The 23,877-nt window shown below is 39.0% G+C and overlaps 1 protein-coding gene across 1 annotated transcript in view; it reads right to left on the reverse strand.

Annotated features, from left to right (window-relative positions):
* C5H10orf67 (chromosome 5 C10orf67 homolog) overlaps positions 1-23,877 on the reverse strand; it is a 105,557-nt gene that overhangs the window by 21,331 nt on the left and 60,349 nt on the right. The window contains exons 11-14 of the mRNA XM_043967512.1: positions 7,494-7,580; positions 6,997-7,103; positions 6,846-6,911; positions 3,433-3,520 (exon numbers count right to left, since the gene is read on the reverse strand). Of these exons, the coding sequence (XP_043823447.1) occupies positions 3,433-3,520; positions 6,846-6,911; positions 6,997-7,103; positions 7,494-7,580 (348 nt within the window). The remainder of the gene's footprint in view (positions 1-3,432; positions 3,521-6,845; positions 6,912-6,996; positions 7,104-7,493; positions 7,581-23,877) is intronic.

Genomic DNA, 23,877 nt, shown 5'->3' on the forward strand with positions numbered 1-23,877 from the left:
AAGAGAACTGTGGCTTCCTGTGATTCAGAAACAGCAGCACATGTTTCAAATTGCAACAAACGTCACATGCTGAAAGATAAGCATGGTGGATCACTGGGAAATTCCTACTTCCCCCTCCTCCGTTCTTGGTGATAACGACACACTTTTAGCTATGTACAGTATGTGTTGTTATTCTAGTGGTTCACAAACTCTCTGAGGGTCCAGGGCAGTGTCTTTGTACATTTCTTAGTATAGTGTATTTTGCACATAGTTGTTGTTATTATTGATTTGTGTCCAACTCATGGGGTTTTCTTGGAAAAGATACTAGAGTGATTTGCCATTTTGTTCTCCAGTGTGTGTCCCAATTTTACAGATGAGGAACTGAGGCAAATAGGGTTTAAGTGACTTGCCCAGGGTCATGCAGTTATTAAGTGTCTCAGACCAGATATGAACTCAGATCTTCCCGACTCCAGGCTTGGTGCTCCATCCATTGCATGTAGTAGATGCTTACTATTCGTTGAATTGTAAAAATTGTATGTGATTCATATAAAATGAAAAGAAACCAAGAAACGGGAATTTTTAAAGAAATAACATCTGTCCTACTTTGTAATCCTTTAAACTTCCAATTCCATTGGGCATAAAAATGCTCTTATAGAACAGAACAGAACACTATGCCTCTGCATGGGCAGTTAGGTCCCCCAGCATTCCTGTGGCCGGAAAGTGGACTCTAGGTTGGAGGTGGTGATTTCTCAAGCAGGAGCTTGAAGAGCAGCAGTCACGTGGGACCTGGAAGTGGCTTCCCATAGTCTGAAGCAGCTTTCCTTGGGTCTGGGAACACAGCCAACCTACACCCAATAAGTCAGGTGATTTTCACTTCCCTTTTAAGCTGGTCAATTGATCTTGAATCTAGACACAGTACCTGGTCCTCACAATAGGGGCTTCATAAATGCCTGCTAATTGACTGTTTGACCTCTCCTCTCTCCTCAAGCTTACCTTAGTCTTCTGACAGGCTATACAAAACACTTTATGGCTGATTTGGTCAAGGCATCTAGTATTTCTATTTCTGAAGTTATGCCACTGACTGACTATAGCGTTCTTGAGAAAGATATAATAGGAATAACTTGTAACATGTGATGTTTTATAATTCTTAACAGCAGCCTACTAATTTAGCTCCTACCTGGGCATTCACACTTAGCTAAGAGTGTGTGAAGAAAAATGACCAAAGCGAAAACTAGCCTATTACTTGAAGGAAATGAGATATGGGAATATTAAGATAGGAGTGATTGATTTTTAATTTACCAAGCAGTTTCAGCAGCTGAAGTTAAGGAAACTCTTTACTTGGGAAACAGAAAATGAATGAACACAGTAGAGCCTTGATTATGTGCCCATAGTCAGGAAAAGCTCAGAATATGGGAAGACCTGTATGAACTGATGCAGAGATAAAGGAGCTGAATCAGAAGAACAGGTTCTACAATAACAACATTACAAAGAGAAACGCCTCTGAAAAGCCACCATTTCAGTGGACTGATGATGAAGCACGCCACCCACCTGCTGAGAGGGGATGAATTTTTTTTAATAGTATTTTATTTTTTCCAATTACATGTAAAGATAGTTTTGAACATTCTTTTTTGGGGGGGATGAGGCAATGGGGGGTTAATTGACTTGCTCAGGGTCACACAGCTAGTAAGTGTTAAGTGTCTGAGGTCAAATTTGAACTCAGGTCCTCCTGAATCCAGGACCCATGCTTTATCCACTGCGCCACCTAGCTGCCCCAATATTAATGCATTTTAAGACTAAGTCAATATGTGGTCCACGGGTATCCTGATGTAAGGATCAGTGGCCTCCATTTCTATTTAAGTGCGACACCACTGATCTCTTGTTCAGTCATTCAGTTGTGTCCAACTCTTTGTGACCTCATGGACAGCGGCACTCCAGGCCCTTCTATTCTCTACCACCTACTAAAGTCTGTCCAAGCTCACGTGAATGGCTTCCATGACATTATCTATCCATCTCATCCTCTGCCATCTCTTTTTTCTTTTTTCTTCAATCTTTCCCAACAACAGGGTCTTTTCCAATCAGTTCCACCCAATCCTGTATTTGCCTCTCCAATGGAGAATCTGTGAGAGGGTTCCATTTAGAGTCAAAGGACCTGGATTTGAAATTCCTTTCAATGAGGTGACCTGGGTGACCTAGAGCAAGTCGCTCTAGGTCTCAGCTAGATGTTCTTTAGACGAACTCTAATATCTCTTCTAGTTCTAACTCTATGAGTCTATTATGTGTGTAGGTACACGTTCCTGTCAGTCTAGTGATTTCATTTACAGTGAGAATGCTGTCAAGACTGATATGACTCACTTCCTCTATGCCATTCACCGGACAAAGACCTCACATTTAGAGAACCAACAGCCAAGGAAATGTTTGTCAACAGTCAAGTCAGAGATTAATTATTACGTGTGTTGTATGTGCAAGGCACTGTGCCAAATGCGTGATTTTTATTTAGTGCCATCTTGCTCCCTTTTTTCTGCCACTTTGCTATGGTCACTGTAGAAAGAGAGGCGAATTTTAATGGACTGCTGTGGCAAATAATTCCCTGGTTCTTATAAAGCAAGGTTGCCATTAAAGCCTCTCTAGCATGGTGAAAATTTGGAAAACTTTTGTTCCACTGGGATAAACTCCATCACCTCCATTTTCTTGTGAGGAATAGGAACACACCTCACACAGAGGAGGCAGTATGGTGTATCAAGAATACCAGAGTCAGGGGTACTAGGTTCGAATTCTGTTCCTTATGACCTGTGTGATTTGGGGCAAGCCATTTAATCTCTATGGGCCTCAGTTTTCTAAACTGTAAACTGTGGGTGCTGGACCAGATGAATTCAAAGGTCCCTTCTATGATCCTATGTCCCATGACTTGAATGTTTCTGGATTGACTATTTGATTGAAATTGACTGAGCAGGGGGCAGCTAGGTGGCACAGTGGATAAAGTACTGGCCCTGGATTCAGGAGGTCCTGAGTTCAAATTTGACCTCAGATATTTGATGCTTACTAGCTGTGTGACCCTGGACAAATCACTTAACCCTTATCACCCCACAAAAAAAATTTTTTTAAAAAGGGAAAAAATAGAAATTGACTGAGCAAACTTCCACACTTTCAAGCTTTCAACTTTATGATCTCAAAAATTTAGGATGTATTATGAGGGAGACATGCTTAATTGTGTTTCCTCTTTGAGTTGCCTCTGGTTTTCCTACTTTCTAATGTCTTGGTATCAGGGTATCCCTCCACTCCTTTCTCCCTTCAGAGAGAAGGACAAGCAGGTTAACTGCAACTGAGGTTTTTCTATATCCATAGGCATCCCATGAATGCCCATGGAAAGAACCCACTTGAGAAGTAGCATGACAGAAAGATACCAACAACAGCATTCGAAAGGGACAAAAAGTATCTAAAACGATATGTACATACATAATAATTGAAGGATGTGTCAGAAAGCGTTATAAACTGGCGAACAAATGACTGTCTGGTAAACATCTCATCCTTGAGGGCATGCAGGCTGAAAGTGAAGGAAAGAGTTTGATTTAGAATGTTATTTGATAATTTCTTTCATTTTAAGTATACCCATCTTAATGAGGTGCGGAATTAGTAACTATGTTTTTCATAGTTGTAAATTATTCTCAGAACGGATGAAGACTCACTGAATGTCAGGACTGGGAGGGACTTCTAAACACACTTATTCCAGTTTTTTTTTCTTTTTTTGCAGGGCAATGAGGATTAAGTGACTTGCCCAGGGTCACACAGCTAGAAGTGTCAAGTATCTGAGGCCAGATTTGAACTCAGGTGCTCCTGAATCCAGAGCTAGTGTTTTATCCACTGTGCCACCTAGCTGCCCCCTTAACACATTTATTCCAACTGCCTATTTTATAGAAAAAGAAAGTGGTTTGGTCAAGTCAGATACATGACACGCTAAGATAATAAGGGAGGACAGAGGAATGAGAGCAAAGGTGGCGAAAAAACTCTCCTTTGTCCTCAGAAAAATAATGATGGTTTCTTGCCTATCATGCATCTCATCCCTCTAGCCCCAAATGGCAGATGGAATTATGATTATTATCAATTTTGTTCTCTACCCTTTGGGGAGCTATTGTTAGTAGCTAAAGATGCTTTCAACGACTGTGTCTCCAACTTGTTATATGCACAGAATGAAAGCATTCAGGATCTTAGAGAAAGGAAGAAGAGCAATGAAAAGGAAAGGTACTGAAGAATTCATTTTAGGGCACTGGTAGGACTGGAGTAGTAGATATGGGGGGATGTCATAGACAAACCATATCTGGATTTCTGCCTTGTATTTGAAAATGTCACTTGTTACCTCCTTATGGGATGGGGGAAGGAAGAGAGGGGGAGAGAATGAGAGACTTATTGTAATAATGATAAAGAAGAGATCAGAGTTAGCATAGAGGAATGTCCCTAGTGTAATGCCCAATGATCTGTCCTTGATCCTATGTTTTTCAACTTTTTTTATCAATGATTTGAGGAACCTTTTATTTCTTCTGTAGAAACCTTGAGAAGCAGAAAAACAAAAAGCTATCATCAAAGAAATGTATGATCAAAAAAAGAACATGGGCTATTCATGTGCTGAGAATAAGGAATAGTCAATGGACAGCCTGTGTGCTTTACTGTCATACCCTGGATGGAAAAAGAATGAGGAAGAGCATCAGCATGTCAGATGGACCTATTTACAAAACTTCAGGGAAAACCTGGATAAAAGGCATGCAGCATGCACCTTGATCTGTTTCACTGAAGGGAGTGTTCGTGTTAATGAGGTCACAGATCCATTGGAGTATTGGTGTGTTGGAGTGGAAAATAAATCAATGAACAAAGCATTTATTAAATGCCTACTGTGTGCAGAGAGCTCACATTCCACTGGTCTATTTTTGACTCATAAAAGCATTGCAGAATGGGACATGTTTTTGTCACTATTTGTCTAAGAGTAAGTCTGAATAGCTTCAAGGAAGCACAGAGCTGGGATTCACTGTCTGTGTGCTGCCTCCTTTCTCTCCTCCAGGGTGGCTTGCTCTTTCAGTTAAGCAGTCTTGCCCAGCCTCTGTACGGCAGTTAGTGGGGGTGGCCAAACCCTTCTCCACAAGAGCTGCTTCCGCAGCTGATGGTTGTGAGGGCTGAGCTGAAAGAAAGAATGATGGTCTAAGGGATGCTTGAGCCAAAGAGTGATTCACAGGAGATCTCCCAAGATTGAATTCCGGACCATCAACTGTTATACTATGGGTTTTTTTTTTGTTGTTGTTGTTGTTTTTTAGTGAGGCAATTGGGGTTAAGTGACTTGCCCAGGGTCACACAGCTAGTAAGTGTTAAGTGTCTGAGGCCAGATTTGAACTCAGGTACTCCTGACTCCAGGGCCGGTGCTCTATCCACTGCACCATCTAGCTGCCCCCAAATATCTTTTTTTGGGGGGGCAGGGAAACAGGGGTTAAGTGACTTGCCCAGGGTCACACAGCTAGTAAGTGTCAAGTGTCTGAGGCTGGATTTGAACTCAGGTACTCCTGAATCCAGGGCGGGTGCTTTATGTACTGCACCACCTAGCTGCCCCTATACTATGTTTTAATAAAGTAGCTTCCATAGAAAAACTACTAGAAAAATGCTAGCCTATCAGTTGCAATTAGTAACAGCTTCTCCCCTTATTTTGTTCTAGACCTGCAACTTCATTGGAATAGGAAGCTTCAGTGGCAGAACTCCTTCTACCAATGTAGACAGTTATCTGTTCTGCAATTCATAGTTGCGATGAATTGTTGTAACACTGAGATAGATGTTAAGAGATTTTCCCAGGGTCACACAGTAAGTAAGTGTCAGAGGTAGGGCTTGAAGCTGGGGTTTCCTACATGATGTCGAATATGGAATATATGTTGGTCTTATCATATGAGAGCCTAATTCAATTTGTTATTCACTGAACAAGTTAGTAGGATATTCTGTAAGTATAGGAGCATAGATTATTATTAATATTTCATTCTACAATGAAGCTTTATGACTATCCTATGGAGAAGAAAAATTGGGGGCTCATAGTACAATGGAAGTAGAAAATAAGTGAATACCACTTTTTTTAAAAAAGCAACACAATAGTTCAAGGCCTGGGAAACCAAGCTTTTCCTATACTTGGAATCATGTATAGACTTTTTAGACTATTTTGTCCGGTTTTAGTCTTTTGATTTTAAGGTAGAAAGAATGAGATGGTTTAGAGAACAGCAATGGAAGTAATGAGTATAAAATAGGATCTGTAAAGTCAGGCTTACAATGAGGTCCTTTTCTTGGGAGAAGAGAAGTCTAAGGATGACTAGTTTTCAATAATATTGTGAAGCATTTTGTTTTGCTTCTAATTGTTGATATAAATTGGGTATCAGAAGAACAATACTGATACATTAGGAGCCTGGGTTCTGGATACATTCATTCAATGTTATAGGGACCATCTTCTGGGAAATGGATCCGCTTAGGAAATAGTTTTGAATCCTTCATAGCCCAAATAGAGAGATACAGACAAGCAGATCTCCAAAGTGAATTCCCTCTCTCACAAACACAAAAGCCATAGACACTCCTGTAGGAAGAGAATACTAGTTTATATGGACAAATGGTATTCAATGACGAGATGATCATGCAATATTTTTATTTTTATTTGGTTTTGTTTTTGTTTTTTCAGAGCAATGAGGGTTAAGTGACCTTCCCAGGGTCACACAGCTAATAACTGTCAAGTTTCTGAGGCCGGATTTGAACTCAGGTCCTCCTGAATCCAGGACCGGTACTTTATCCACTGTGCCACCTAGCTGCCCCCGTGATATTTTTATAATATGAAGTTTCTACAACATCATGTGATACTATACCTGTTCCTTAGAATTAAGCATTTCCTTTCCCACATTTTGCTTTCCTGATCAGATTCAATTTGAAGGCTGAAAAAAAAATGAAAGGGCTTAAATAGCTTATTCAACAAAATTGAAGTTTTTGTTTTTGTTTTTTTATTATTATGGGCAATACCATTTTAAGTGTTTCTTCTGTATCTCCAAGATCCTCTTCAGCTTTTTGACTTGATATTCCAATGTTTGTTTACCATCTACTCCTTCTTTCCATACTAGATCTTCTTTCTAATCCAACCAAGAATCAATCTAATTAACTCAACCACAGTGACAAAGCTGAAGAGCTACCCAGAAACAAGAGGGGTAAAGAATATCGAGGTTAGGGTTAGGGTCTTTTCACAGGGAAATTACAGGCTATCCATCTGTCATCTGGTCTCAACATTCACATCTATGTTATCTCCTCCTAGAGTAATCTTCATTTTAAAGGGGAGAAAAGCCAAAGAAATGACTCTCTAATGGCACTATTTGAGTTATGAATGAACTGGAAAGAGGAGAGGGGATATTATTTGGGTCAATGTTCTACTCATAAAGTTAGCCCTTGGTGCAGTTAGTGACCTGCCTTTCCCTAGAAATCTCTAATAAAAACAACCATGTTACTAATGACAATGAAAGTCATACCTCCAGTCTTCTTTGTTCAGCTCTGGCTGCTGGTGTTCCTTCTTTCATAAAACCTGATGCCACAGAATCTTTCTGCCAAATTTTTGACTGACAAAAGAAAAAATAAACCGGGATAAATATTGTGGTTTTGAATGAACAGAACAAAGTTGCAGAGAAAGCTTGATAATTCAGGCCCAAGACAGACTTTAGCCTGAATTTCCTTGATAACCAATTTGCTTCGTGACATGACCTAGCCCATGGCCCAATGAACCAGGCTTTCCTAAGCACATCCACAACCCAGGGGGACACAAAGACAGACCTATGGTAAACGCCACCCAAGAAGCCAGACTTCTCAATACCAGAACTGTATAATTCTACCAGGATAATGTCTTACTTGACTTACCAGATTCCCTTCCCATCAACACTCAAATCTAGCAACATATAAAGGCAAATTTACCAAGACTAGTCCAACAGCCAAGGCTTTAGGCTGCCTTAGAGTGGCAGGGGGCTGATGGTTATATCACAACTACCAGTAGTAGCAGTAATTTCTTGCTTTCATAGCTCAACCACTCTCTTCCTCCCTGACTGTGGTCATAATGCCCCTAGCTCTATCTTGAACACTGAGATTGATTTCCTACCTCCTGCAGATTAGACTTATTATCCCTTCTTATGTCCTAACAGCTGTCTTCTTGGCACACTCTTTGCTCCCTACATTGCCACCTTGGCTCTTCTGATATCAGTCCTTCGATTGGCAGGTCTAAGGGAATGTATTCATTTGAGGATTCCTAGGATCATTAAAGACCTACAAAATAGCACTTTAGTGACCCCCCCCCCTACCCCGCCAAAGGACCCAACTCTCCTACAGAAATGAGATACAGAACTGGCTCTGATCTCCTGAAGTTACTCTCAGCTACAAGAAAAATGGCAGGTTAAGAGACTTGACCCAACAACTTTCAGCAGCATATTTTACTCTGCATCTTCTCATGATCTTGGCTATGTTTTAAGGGAAACAACTATAGCATAGTGGGAAAAACGCTAGCTTGGAAATCGGGAGATTTCCAGCCTAGGCTCTGCCACTAATTGGATTGGAAGAGTTAACATTTCAGGGGGCGGCTAGGTGGCACAGTGGATAAAGCACCAACCCTGGATTCAGGAGTACCTGAGTTCAAATCTGGCCTCAGACATTTGACACTTACTAGCTGTGTGACCCTGGGCAAGTCACTTAACCCCCATTGTCCCACAAAAAAAAAAAAGTTAACATTTCCCTAGGTCTTAGTTTCTTCATCTGCCAAATGAAAGGATCGGAATAGATGAACTATAAAATCCTTTCCAGTTCTAAAAGTCTATGAGTCTATTGTTGACTCGAAACTCATAAAGTCATTGAGAGTAAATGAGTTGTTGGTTTGTCACCACTTGACTACCAGCAAGTCACCATAGCTTCAAGGAAATACAGAGGTGGGATTATTTATTGTCAGTATACTGAGCCTGCATATCCAGAAGAGGCTATGGCTAACACCTTTCTCTGTGTTAATACAGGGAAAGTGGCTGGGTTTTAATAATAATAATTTAGAAATATTTTTTCATAATTCCTACCTACCTTGCTGGGGTGAGGAGAAGAAAATAATCTTTTTTTGAGGCAATTGGGGTTAAGTGACTTTCCCAGGGTCACACAGCTAGTAAGTGTCAAGTGTCTGAGGCTAGATTTGAACTCAGATCCTCCTGAATCCAGGGCTGGTGCTCTATCCACTGCACCACCTAGCTACCCTGAGAAGGAAATAATCTGATCCATCTTAGATCAACAAAAACTTGGGATATCACTGTATCTCAACATGAGTTACCAAAAAGGATGTGATCCTATCTCAATTGAGTTTGCCAGAGAGGAGGAAGCCCCTTCCCTCGACCCCAACCCCTGCCTTTTCCCCTGCTCCTAGACCCTCTAGCAGTAGTTGATGCCCTGACTCAAAAGCAGAGCTCACAACATTTGAAATGCTGTTCTGGAGACCCCAGGAAAGGCTCAGTTGCCTTAGAGTTACTAAGAGGTAGCATGGTTTAACTGAAAGGTACAGCAGTCAGAAGGCTCAATTCTTCACCCCAACTTTATCACTAACAGATCTCCAGGGTAATCAGGGGAAATAATTCAGTCTTCTGAAGTCTCATCTATAAAATGATGAGGCTAGACTACATGATCTCTAAGATGCCTCTTTCTGGCTTGGAAATGGATGATTTCACATCTACAAAGGGCTTTGTATCAGATCAGATATACAGTAGACCAACTCAAAGTTTGTTCTCCCTCTTCCCATATCCAGCCTAATACCATATCTGAGCCATAGCTAGTGGCGTCTACAGCAAATCAATATCTATCTTCCAGCAAATAATTATCCAAGCTCCCTTAAAGCACTGATATTTCTACAAAGACCAAAAAGGTTTCTTAAAAAAAAAAAAAAAGATCCAACCCACAGGCAAACGATATTGTTTGCTCTTCTGTTGGAACTAAAGTTTCAACATCATTCTATCGAGTACTTTCCCCCATCCCCTTTAAACCATGATTTTGTTTTGTCAGCTGCTGACATTCCACTTTCTCTGGAATACACACACTGGTCTCTATGTGGTCAGTTCACTGACAGGTGCAAACAGCAGACAATGAAACAATAGGTGGAGGTGATAATAAATGGTGATATTAGCTGATATCAAAAGACGACTTCATAAACTAGAAGGAAGGTAAATAAAATCAACTGCGAGGAAGAATTCAGGATGATGACTCAACAACATGTTTCCTAAACATCCATGAACTGCTTTTTCAAGTCCCTTAAGTGCTTAAGATAAATTATATCCATGAAACTTTAGTCATTTGGAAAATGAACATGATGGCTTTTAAACTGTGTGAAACTTGGTAGAGCAGAATAATTTTTGTTGAGAAGAGAGCCATAGATTGTATCATCTCCCTTCTTATCCCTTTATTCCCTCTCTTCCTGAAAATTAGTCCAATCACTGAATTTTTTTTTCCTTAGAATTTGGCCAAATATTTTACTTTACCCTTTCAAGAAGGATCTGTGATTTCTTTAGTTTGAGGAAACCCTGGTAGGAGAACTTCCTTACACCTATGCAGATAGCAACTTATATATGACTTAGTAGGAAAGTCCTGAGAAGTTACATTAACATTGGTGGGTTAAGTGGCTTGTTTAGTCAGTATCAGAGGTGATATTTGAACCTAGGTTTTCCTGATGCCAAACCCAGCCCAGTAGTCACTATGCCATTTTGTCTCTGTCTTACTAACTGACCCCAAATCAGACATAATATTTTTAAAAGGTATTTTTGATATTTTTATATCTAAGAAAAATATTTAAAAAACATAAATGCAGGAGCAGCTAGGTGGTGCAGTAGATAAAGCACTGGTCCTGGATTCAGGAGAACCTGAGTTCAAATCCTGCCTCAGACACTTGACACTTACTAGCTGTGTGACCCTGGGCAAGTCACTTAACCCTCATTGCTCCACAAAAAAACCCAAAAAGCAAACAAAAAAAAAAACCCAAACCAAAAACACATAAATGCTTAGATTGCCTTGAAATCAGTTTATGAGAGATTATCCTCTAAGATTGGGAATCTATTATGATGACAAACAGTGATCTGTATTAATGGGAATGATGTTGACATGGTAAAGGGGAACATTTTATGTCCTAACTATCTCTTCTTTCTCCTCCTGACCATCAGTGTGGTCACCAAATTAGGATTTTTAAAAAAATATTTCTGCAAACAGCCCCTTTGTCCACATTGTGCCCAGCCATGAATTGATAAAAGTAACATATAATAGAACTTACCATTGTTGTCGATGTTTCAATTGGTTCCCCTTTAGTTCTTGAAAAATAACACTATCAGAATATCTTTCTGCTTTTTCACTAAGATCGCTTCTTTTCTCCCAAACTCTAGACAAATATTTTCTATTTAACTTCCAGTTAGTAAATGACTATTTTAGAGAGCCAATTACTTCCCACTACCAAGTTAAATGCTAAGCAGAATACAAAAGAACTAAAAGGTGTGACAAATTGTCCTCATCCAGCTTGCAATCTGTTTGGTGAAGAAAGACTTATAAATAAGGAACAATCAAAGAATAATACATGAGGTGATTTGCAATCAAGTATTGCATAATACAGACCAATTTCTGTCTTGCCTCTGCTTGCTTGGGGTGGCACCCAGTACAATGTCATATGCAAGAAGGCATGTCATAGCATGTGCTATCACTGATAAGAAGATGAGGCTTTCCTCCCCTTCAGTAATGAAGATGAACTGCAGATGTCTCTGTGTGAATGTTATAAAACATCTAGAGAAAAGGGAGATATTGTACTCATATTTTGATTTTTGATAGATCTGTGCTCTATCTATGGGGGTACTCCCTCCAACAATGCAGACAGCCTCTCATCCATGCCTGTCTACTTCCATGCATTCCAAATTCCAAGGGAGCTTATCTTAGGCTTTGAGGGAGTTGAAACAGAATGTAGAGAAATTCAACAACCATTTATAAAGTAGCAACTATGTTCCAGGTACTGGACTCTGGGGATATGAAGATAAAAAATGACATGTCTCCCTGTCTCTAAGACGTATAACTGGTAGGGTCGGGAAGAAAAGAATGGATGTATCCAAATAAATATGACATGTTTGTAATAAAGGTTTTGTTTTTCTTTCATTCTCAATTGGAGTGGAGAGGCAGGTTTTTGCTGATTGGAAAAAAAATTAAATATGATTAAAAAATTAAAATAACAAGTATACCATGATAATTATAAAGGAGAGATCTGAGCAAAATGCTGAAAGGAAATTTGAGGAGGGAAAGATTGATTTTGGCTGGGGACAGGAAAGGAGCCTCATGGGAAGCCTCATCGCAGAGGTGGCACCTGAGTCTTAATGGAAGAGAAGGATTTCAATAAATGCAGTTATCACTACTTCTACTAATGATACTTCTGGAAGAATTGAAGTGACTGCATCTTAAGCTCACATATTACAATGAGACATATGGTTCCTCCTGAACCAGACACATCTAATAGAATTTTTTTGGGCAGAGCAATGAAGGCTAATTGACTTGCCCAGGGTCACACAGCTAGTAAGTGTCAGTGTCTAAGGCCGGATTTGAACTCAGGTCCTCCTGAATCCAGGGACGGTGTTTTATCCAGTGCGCCACCTAGCTGTCCCATAATAGAATTTTAAAGCAGGGGTTCTTAACCTGGGCTCTGTGAATGATGTTTGGAATTTTGGGAATCACCATTTTTATAACTCAATATAACTGGTTTCCTTTGAATTTTGTTTCATGCATTTAAAAACATGATTCTTGGGGCAACTTGGTGGTGCAGTGGATAAAACACCAGCCCTGGATTCAGGAGGACCTGAGTTCAAATCCAGCCTCAGACACTTGACACTTAATAGTTGTGTGACCCTGGGCAAGTCACTTAACCCCCAATGCCCTGAAAAAAACAAATAAACAAAAAAACCAACAACAACAACCACAAACAAACAAAAACAAAAAACATGATTCTTAGAAGGGGTCAATAGAGGGACCTATGACATAAAAAAGGGCAAGAACCTCTGTTTTAAAGTGTCTAAGGTCCAAGTTAATAAAGTCATTTTGCAATCACTAAAACAGCAACAACAACAACAAAAACTTAATTAAACTGATTATGAGAGAATTGTTATATCAGTTGTGGGAAAGCGAGAGGAATTCTCCACTTCACACTCTTACTCATACAAAGAGGGAGATGTATAATGAATCCCTCAAAAAGGTGGAATGAGTGGATTCCTTTTTTTTTTTTTTTGATAAGCCAATTAGGGTTAAGTGACTTGCCCAGTGTCACACAGCTAGTAAGTGTCAAGTGTCTGAGGTCAGATCTGAACTCAGGTCCTCCTGACTCCATGGCTGGTGCTCTATCAACTGTGCCACCTAGCTGCCCCTATGAGTTGATTCTTTAACAGATTCAGAGTAACTAATAGAGACAGTAAATAGAGGAAAGTAGTTTCATTGGTCCCTAAGTTGTAGGAGCAATTGCCCTGGGTCTCACGCTTTTTTTTTGGTGGGGGGGAATGGCAATAGAGAAAATAGGTACTTGGCAATTGGGCAGTAACTTAGGGAAGCGACCTTAGGTGGGAGGAGGTAGGTCACCTGGTACCTGGAGACTCAGAAGACAAACCTTCTTTGTCTATTTGAAGATCCATCATGTGTAAGAGCAATTAGAACAACCCAGGTTAGCCTATGGATCAGAACAAGAATCAATAGGTAGAAGATGGAAAAAGACAGACTGAGGATCAACATGAGGAAAAACTTCCTAACAAATGGAACTTCTGTACAAGTAGAGTGGGGATGTCATGAATTCCCTGTCCTCGGAGGTATGATTCTTAGGTACAGTTTGGAATATGTAGTCTCTGAGACTCTATGGTTCTGATTAAAAATAAAAAGATCTGGGGCTTACGTGAAATCATATATCCAAGGCAAAATGAGTGACACTCTTTTTGTTCCCTTGCATGTACACACACACACACACACATACACACACACACATGCACACACACCCCAAAGAAATGTCACATCTGACCAAATAAGAAATCTAGAGCAGTTGGAATTTTTTTTAAATGGACTTTTCCCAAAATTCCAAAACAAGATTGCAAGAATTCAACTTGTAATTGTAGTCCATAAAATGCTTGATATCAGATAAAGAAAACCTGCTAAATTCTTTTTTCTCATAGTTCCCAGCTAAATTAAAAAGGGAGAGAAGGAATTTGATACTGTTTTATTGTTTTAAATTGGTATGCTGTATTTGGAGATTTGGGTATTTCATTACTATTTTTTCAACCCAATTGAAAATATTAACTTAATCTACCACTGAACTATCCAACTATAATTCTAAATAAAGTAGAAAGATACCTTTCAAATTTCTCATCTGTGAAATGAGGAGGTGGGCCTAGATGACTTCTAAGGTCCTTTCTAGATTTGAATGGATGGTCCTAGGAGCCTAATGAGCTTCTGAAGAAAGTATTTCTTAGATTCTTATTGTTAATCTTTAATAACTGAGATACAAGCTGAACATAGACATAAATGCATATATGTGTATATATGTACATGGGAACATATGTACATGTATAAACACATATGTGTATGCTGGGCTATATGTGCACATATATGCATATATGTGTGTATACACACACACACATATATATATATATATATATATATATATATATATATATATATATATATATATATATAAAAATCTGCACATAGACTTGAAAGTTAGCATTTTTGCCATACAACAAAAATCCAGTTCGCTTGGCTGCAACAAAGCAAATCTTCCTGTGTAAACACAATCTGTACAAGGTAAAAGCCCTTCAGAAAGTCTTTGGAATTGGTGCAGGTGTTTGGTACTCTTCTATCTCTATATTATTCAAACTAATCAGTGTTGCAATATAAACACTGAACAAAATGACAGCTAACATCACAACCGTGTGTTAACAGTGATAGTTTGCTTTCTCCTGTGAAGCCAAGAGGGAAAAAAAAGCAATCAGAAAGAAATAATACAGCCTAATTTGTGTTATTTTATTTTCTGAAGGAGCTAATCTTCCACTTCATTAGCATTCTAACAATATAAGAAAGCTGTGAATGAAAAGGACAGTACATTAAAATTTCCAAAGCATTTTTTTCCTCTGTCTGTTTGTCCCATAATACAATTTCCTTTTCGCTACAATATAAGATGACAAGATGACCTCTATTTACGATGAGAGAAATAGCTTGGCCCAGTGGATAAAGTGCCAGGCTTGAAGTCAGCAGGACCTGGGAGTGAATCGTCTCTCTGACATTTACTAGCTGCATGACGCTGGGCAAGTCATTTAACCTCAGGCAACCCTTTAAGACTCTAAGTTGGGGATGAGCTACAATCTGCAGGTGGGTGTTCTCCTAACAATTAAATCACAGGTCCTATTGTACTGACAAAGCAACAAATCAAAACTGGAAAAGGAGAGGTGGAAGGATGGCACGGCCCTGGGAGTCAGGAGATCTGGGTTCTAATTCTGGATCTGCCTCGCACTAGCTATATGTTCTATGGTTATGACCATGGGAGCTCCAAGACGTCTGGAGAGTGAGTCCATGCAAGGTTCTGTGGCCAGTCTGTTCAACACTGAGGCTCAGAAAAGCCAGGAGAAAGCTTCAGGGTTCCAATCGGTGATGGCTGAGAAACTGACTTATCCACAAATGTTGCTATATTTGGATGAGAACCACATGGGACTCATGCTATATAGAAACTACATTCAACCTGGAGAGTCTCCCCAGGGATCAGAGTGGCATGGTGGCATAGGAAAAAAAGTATGTTCCTCGGGTATTGAAGGAAAATGTTTTTGTTTCTGTTCTTGCCGTATCTTTAAAATAAATAGCCCTTTAAAAAGCTAATTATCAAAAATTGTTTTACATGTAATTAATTGGAAAAATAAAATGCTAAATAAAATATTTTTTAAAAGAACTAAAAAAGAATACTGGGTTGAAAAAATATTTTAAAGCTAATTGATGGGGCAGCTAGGTGGTGCAGTGGATAAAGCACTGGCCTTCAATTCAGGAGGACCTGAGTTCAAATCCAACCTCAGACACTTGACACTTACTAGCTGTGTGACCCTGGGCAAATCACTTAACCCTCATTGCCCTGAAGGGGGGATAAAAAGTTAATTGATGTGAATTAGTTACATAGAACAGGGATGTTAACTAGTTGCTAACAATTGGGGGAGGGGAAGAGAGGGGAGGACACAATGAATTGGGGGTTGAGCTGATAGCATAAAGAAAAATACCACCTAGGAAACAGAAACATGATGGCAAACTAGCAGGAATCAGTAGTGAGCTTCTGCCCACCAACCACCAAAAAAAAAATCCTCCTTCAAACAGCTCGAGACTTTGTGTAGATGTATGCATCAGACCAAAGGCTGATGGGGAAAAATCAAGAAAAAAAAATCCTAAGTGAGTCATTTTTCCAGCCCAGGTCAGCATTGCAAGACAGGTACAAGAGTCCCATGGACTCTGGATATGGGGCCTGTGCAGAAGCCAAGGTACACAGCACTCCAGTGTCCAGGAAGAGGTTATGCACCAGGACAAGGAGGTTCCAGACCCATATTTGGGCACCACAATAGGAATGGGTGTCATCTGGCAGCTTTGTCACCCACTCTCCAGTTCTGGGCCACAGATCCAGGGAAGAATGAGGAGGGGACCTGTGCTCAGGGGTGGCATTCTGGGATAAGGAGTGGGGGCAGGTCCAGAAACAGGCAGGAGTGGTGCAGTTCAGACAGGGGAGCAGTGGTGCAGGGGAGCAGAGTCACAGTTTTAGCTTCTATTTCAGTCTGAAGCATACAGAAGAATAACCAGGATAGGAATTCCAGATCAAAAGGAAATCTAGGTGGCGCAGTGGATAGAGCACCGGCCCAGAGTCAGAAGGACCTGAGTTCAAATTCGGCCTCAGACACATTTACTAGCTGTGTGACCCTAGGCAAGTCACTTAACCCCAACTGCCTCACCAAAAAAAAAAAAAAAAAGGAAATCTACAGTTCTGTCACCCTGAACCAGCAGTGCTTCCCAGCTGACTGGTAGTTTACTGTTGCTGAGTTCATACCAGGGGGCAACAATAAGACTTTGCCCTGCACTAACCTGCTCTGAGAATGCTGAAAACTTGTAGGTCCTAAGCCTGGACTGCCCCTGAGATCCTGGAATAAGACAACATTCTATTCCCCCAAGAAAATAGCATGTGATCTAGCCCAGACCTTTCTTCCAGAAGTGTGCAGAGGCTGCCCCTAGCCCAGGAAGAAGATTGGAAGAATGAGCAAACAAACCAACAGACGAGAATCCCACCCTAAAAAGATAGTATGTTGACAGAGATGTTCAAGATAAAAGCACGGGAGAGAATGACTCCAAAATGTCAACAAGAAAAGTCCCAAATAAAAACACACCTTAGATACAAATTCAACTAGAATTCCTGAAGAGATGGAGCAAGAGTTAAAAGCAAGTCTGAGAATATTTTTATAAATGAAATGAGAGTACTAGAGGAAAAAAAAAACTGGAAAAGAAATGAGACCTGTATTAGAAAGAATTGAAATGGGCATCAGCAGCTTGGCACAAGAGGTAAAGAAATTTGCCCAAACATCAAACTTTCTCAAAATTAAAATAGACCAAACAGAAACTGATGATTCCTAGAAACAATAAAAAATATTAAAACAACAAAGAAGTGCAACCAAAAAATATCAAAGAATAAAAAAGGAACTTTAAGTTTCAAATGCAAGAGTTAGGAGGAACAAAAAAGGTAAGCATGAATAATCAATCATAAGGGACTAAACAAAGATAATGTGTTGACATTCAAATATGGAAAGATAATATATATGTCCCCTCTGGTCACCATCAAAAGTCATAGAAGGAATCTAATTAGGTAAGGTCTGGGAGTGGTTTTGCTATGTCTTGATCTTAAGAGAAGAATGGAAAAAAGGGGGTAAGAGGAATATCCTGGGGAGCGAGGGATTGGAAGGGAAAGGAAGAAAATTATAGTTAGTGTGAGCAAGTAAACATCTATACAAACTAGGACTGAGGAGAGTGGCTGACACTTGAACTTGGAAAAGGAGGAAAGAATACCCACACAGTTTGGTACAGAAATACATTTCACTGAACAGGGAAAATAGAAGCAAAAGGAGGTAATTCCTTGGAGAATGGATTAAGGAAGGGATTCGTACTAAGCAAAAAACAAAACAAATACAAAAATATCAAAGAAAACCCCACCCTCCAAGTATGTACAAAAATACTTATTGCTCTTTTTAGAATTGGCAAAGATTGGGAATCTGAAATCATGATCTCATGAACTGGGATCTAGTTGAAAAGTTAGGGCATAAATGTGTTGGGATACTATTGAACTGTACGAAATGACAAAGGTTTCAGAGAAACCTGGGAAGACGAGCTTGAACTGGCACAGGGAGTGAACAGAACAAGAACAAGGCAAATAACATAAAAGAATTAGAGATTCTAATCAACATTAATGACCAAGCACCGTTCCAGAAGATTAATGATAAAATGTGCTATTCATCTCCTGATAGAGGGATGAAGGATTCAAAGCACAAAATGAGATATATGGATGGATGGATGGATAGATAGATAGATAGATAGATAGATAGATAGATAGATAGATAGATAGATGATAGGTAGGTAGGTACATAGAAAGATAGATAGATGATAGGTAGATGATAGAAAGATAGATATTTAGATAGATGATAGATAGATAGATAGATAGATAGATAGATAGATAGATAGATAGATAGATAGATAGATAGATAGATGATAGATTGATACATAGATGATAGGTAGGTAGGTACATAGAAAGATAGATAGATGATAGGTAGATGATAGAAAGATAGATATTTAGATAGATGATAGATAGATAGACAGATAGATCGATAGATAGACAGACAGACAGATAGATAGATAGAGATATAGAGAGATAGAGAGATAGGTTGATAGAGAGATATGCAGATATAGATACTCTTCTTTAAAAAAATGACCAATGTGGAAATTAGTTTTGCTTGACTATATACCTTTGTAACAGGGATTTGGTTTTCTTTTGTTCTCATTTGGGAGAAGGGGAGAATAGAGAGTAGAGAAGGTAGATTTTTGCTGATTGAAAAAATATATAATTTTTTAAAATATCTTGTGTATTTATTAATGTCCATCATATTAAGCAACTGATCTTGTGCTAAGAAAAAAATAAGAACTACAGAATTACTTCTGTAATTCCACTAACCTAGAAAGACTTCATAAGTATAGAAATGTAAGTCTTTCCACATTCTGCACCTGCATCTGTATCACTCCAACCATGGAATGGATTTTTAGCCTTATCTCTATCATGGACTCTTTTGGCAGCCTGGGAAAACCAACGAACCCAATCTCAGAATAGTGTTTTTAAATGCATAAAATAAAAATATGTAGGATTTCAAAGGAAACCAATTATATTGAAATAGTTATCAAAAGGGGTAGCTAGGTAACTCAGTGGACAGAGAGCCAGCCTGGAATCAGGAAGACTACTACTCTTCCTGAGTTCAAATTTGGCCTCAGACACTTACTAGTTTTATGACCCTAGGAAGGTCACTTAATCCTCTTTGCCTGTTTCAACTGTAAAATGACCTGAAGAAAGAAATGGCAAACCGTTCCAGTATCTTGCCAAGAAAGCCCCAAATGAGGTCACAAAGAGACATGACTGAACTCCTATTACTCTAGTTATCAAAATATTTTAAAAACAAGTTTACTTACACTAAGTAAAGAAATCCTGATCTATAGAGTAGGACCTATGAACTAAATTTTTAATTAGAGGTCTCCCACTGAAAAATACATTGGGTCCCATAACTATTAGCTAATTATTTTGCTGGAAAGATGATTTCAGAGATGTAGGCATAGGGGCAGGTAGGTGGCACAGTGGATAAAGGACCAGCCCTGGATTCAGGAGGACCTGAGTTCAAATCCAGCCTCAGACACTTGACACTTACTAGCTGTGTGACCCTGGGAAAGTCACTTAACCCTCATTGCCCTGCACAAAAAGCAAACAAATACCCCAGAGATGCAGGCATCTCTCGATCAATGTGGACTATAACCCTTCTGAAGTCTTCTCATCCCATGCAATTCTTATCCATGTTTTCTCACACATCTTCAATAGAGGAGCCACACAATGGGCTAAAGATTTTCTGGTGCTTCTAATATCTCAAGGACACTAAGGTTGCCCTTTCTAAGGCTGCCCATCTGTTGCCTCTGGTTAATACTACACGACTAATCTATCTCTTTTTTCTAGTCATATACAACCTGGATGATGCATTTTATGGCACTTCTAGCAGATAAGTCATCACTTGTAAAACTAAGCAGTCCCTTTCCTAATGCTTTGAAAATAAGCTTTTCCTTAAAAAAAGACATCAGCCCTCGCTGGCATGCCTCTCTGCCTGGTGAGAATATTAAGTACTTGATGGATAATATCTTTTCTGGGTTCTTTTGGTCGCCTTGCTGTGTCCACTTTTGAATCTGTTAAATCCCTTTCAACAATGGTGATGAAGTAAATGCCTTTACTTTTTGTGCATTTTCCCATTTATTCCAGTCAAATGCTTGTTGGAACAAACCAGGTTGGAACACAGTAATCACGGGATCGAAGAAATCACAGTTGGAAGGGATTGTAAATACAATAAAATCCAACCCTTTCATTTTTCAGATGAGGAAACTGAGGCCCGGAAAAGTTAATTGACTTATCACAAGGAATCAGTAGTGGAGCCTTCTCATTCCACAAGAAAGATGTCTGATTCTGAATTCTAGGCTTTTTTTTTCATTACACTGAGAGGGGGGCATGCAAGGGTAACTTTTCAGCTTTATCTTTTTATCTGATTTGGTATCTGCTCTATCTAATCGATGTTGTGACTGCACAGAGACATCTGATTTTGAAGTGACAATTAATACAAGTAACCAGTTATTTCATGATGTCATTTTCATGCTTATGATGCTGTCAAGTACTTGGCATATGGCTGACATGTTATATATTCCTGATTCTAGTACTCATGTTGCATTGGCACAGTTTCTCAGTTGTATACAGGCTTTTCTTGATTCTATGACATTTTTCCTAGATGTTTTCCCCTATATTTTTCCTGTGCCCATTCTCTCTCTGAAACTACTGAGAATCAAAGCGTATATTGACTTAACTCAGGGGGGACTTTGTCAAGTTTTCAGAGAATTTCTCAATTTTTTCATTCTCATATGTTTTACACAATTGCACATATATGACATATCAATTTGCTTACTGTTTTAGTGAGGGCAGATATGAGGGAGGGAGAAACCTAGGAACTCAATTTTTAGAAATGAATGTTAAAAATGTCTTTACATGTAGTTAGAAAAAATAAAATACTATTCAAAAACTTTCTTCATTCTCTGAAATCATTGTTGGTATGTAATCTACAAATATCTTCATGGTGTTCTATTTCTTTGTGTTCATCCTGAGTAGGGCAAGATGAGAAGACCAAGATGACCATTTTACTTTTGAACAATGAAATCAACTCTGCCAACTCTTCTTTTCTCTTTTTGGAGGTGAATCTGACAGCTATTCTTCCAATTACCTAAGTTTCTTTAAATCTTCTGATGTTACTGAGAGTTAGCCTAGGCACAGGAGATAGAGTACTCATCTTCCTGAGTTCAAATCTGGCCTCAGATATTTACTACCTGTGTGACCTTGGGCAAGTCACTTAACCCTATATGCCTCGGTTTCCCCATTTGTAAAAGGAGCTGGAGAAGGAAATGGCAAACTACTGCAGTATCTTTGCCAAGAAAACCCCAAATGGGGTCACAAAGAGTCAGACATGACTGAAAATTGACTGAACAACAAGAAGAATTAACATTCCTCTAATAGTGTATAATTCCTTGGTCAATGGACAAAGTACGTTAAAAATATGAAAAGTCAATGCACCATATTCTAATATGGTCGAAGAGTTAAGGGATTGCACAAGGCTGAGAGCTGTTTCACATTTTTATCTGTTTTGTGGGTGACCAGGCCTGAACAGCTTGGAACCTGGCAGCCAGTCTTTGGGTAGTGTGCCTCTCCAAATGACAACTTAGACAGGAGATACAATCTAACACTGGAATCATAATCCAAGTCTTTCCAGCTTGGTAGCTGCTAGAACCTACACTAACTAGTTAGCACACTTCTTCAGGGGAAAAATACATATCTTCTGAGAACTTAATCTGTGTCATACAAAACCTCTGTAATATTGATATTTGAAGGATATCAAAAAACAAACTTTAAACAAAAACACAATGTACAAATACAGTTTTTGCTTTGTGAGCCATTTTGTAAATTTAAATAAGACAGTAATGTTTATAACATTTTTTTTCAGACTAACTAAACATTCAGTTTATCTCTCAGCATGTGCTCTGTTCCCACCAAATGACACAGGTTTCCAAAAATAAGTATGATTAAGTAGGTAAGTTAATGACTGATGTAAAAAGTCCCTGAACCAAGTTCACTAGTTGGTACTCAACAAATGTTTAATATTCTAAAAGCCCATTAAGATTTTTTTTTACTGGACCAGCTACCTATAAATAACAAACATTCATAGATGCATAAAAAGAAAACTAGAGGTATAAAAACCAAATAAAATTTGAACGTCAGAGTGTGTAGGGTAGGTAATTTTTTAATAAGGGTTAAGATATTATACTATATTTTAGGGGATAATTTAACAGAGCATAATAAAATATCATCTTTTTTAGTAAATAAGTATTTAGCTCTTCAGGACTAATGTGATTAATATATAGTTGCACATATTAAATCCTCAATATTTATTGCTATATGGAAATGTTACTAGAGTTTTAAAACATCAGAAACAGTAATGCCGAAAATTACGAATAAAAGAACTAAAATGTGCAAAGTCTCTGAATTTTTAGCAGTAGCCTGTTAGTCCTTTTCCTTAGAGTAGTAAGAAATCCAACAAGAAACACTTTTAAAACCTCATCTTAGGGGCAGCTAGTTGGCGCAGTGGATAGAGCACTGGCTTTGGAGTCAGGAAGACCTGAGTTCAAATCCGGCCTCAGACACTTGACACTTACTAGCTGTGTGACCCTGGCCAAGTCACTTAACTCCAATTGCCTCACCGAAAACAAAATAAGACAAAAACAAAGAAATAGGAAAAACAGAAAACAAAAAACCACCCTCATCTTATATATAAATATACTTTCTCAGGTAAATTCTCCAATGTTTTTCTTAGGGAGGAGTCATTTTTAACCTGTGGTCTTAAAGAACAGCCTGGGTTCAATTAGGAGTTAAATGGCCTGTCTATATCCACAAAGCTGTGTCCAAGAGGTAGGCTTTGGACACAGACCTTCTTGATTCCAAGGCCAGCCATAGGCTCACTATACCATACTGCCTCTTGGTCTCACAGGAGCTCTGAATCTGGGTTCCATGAACCTTTTTAAAAATATATTTTGAGGGGCAGCTAGGTGGCACAGTGAATAAAGCACCAGCCCTGGATTCAGGAGTACCTGAGTTCAAATCTGGCCTCAGACACTTAACACTTACTAGCTGTGTGACCCTGGGCAAGTCGCTTAACCCCCATCACCCTGCCCCCCAATATATATATATATTAGGAAACAAAAAAATATAAAAATATGTTTTGATAACTGCATTTTGATAGAATTGCAGTCTGTCCTATATGCCTATGGATTCTACTTGAGACATTTAAAAACATCATTCTAAGAAGGAGTTCAAAGACTTCCAAATGGAATTTAGTCATTTCTAAAAATTAGGTTGTAAAGCTTTTCAATCTCACCTGAAGACTAATAGTTGAACTCAAACAAAGGCATTCTTTAATAAGCTAAGTACAGCATGTGTCGTGTAATATGGCAGAAAGAACAGTT

Source organism: Dromiciops gliroides, chromosome 5 (assembly GCF_019393635.1).
Source record: "Dromiciops gliroides isolate mDroGli1 chromosome 5, mDroGli1.pri, whole genome shotgun sequence".
In the NCBI taxonomy this organism is placed as follows: domain Eukaryota; kingdom Metazoa; phylum Chordata; class Mammalia; order Microbiotheria; family Microbiotheriidae; genus Dromiciops; species Dromiciops gliroides.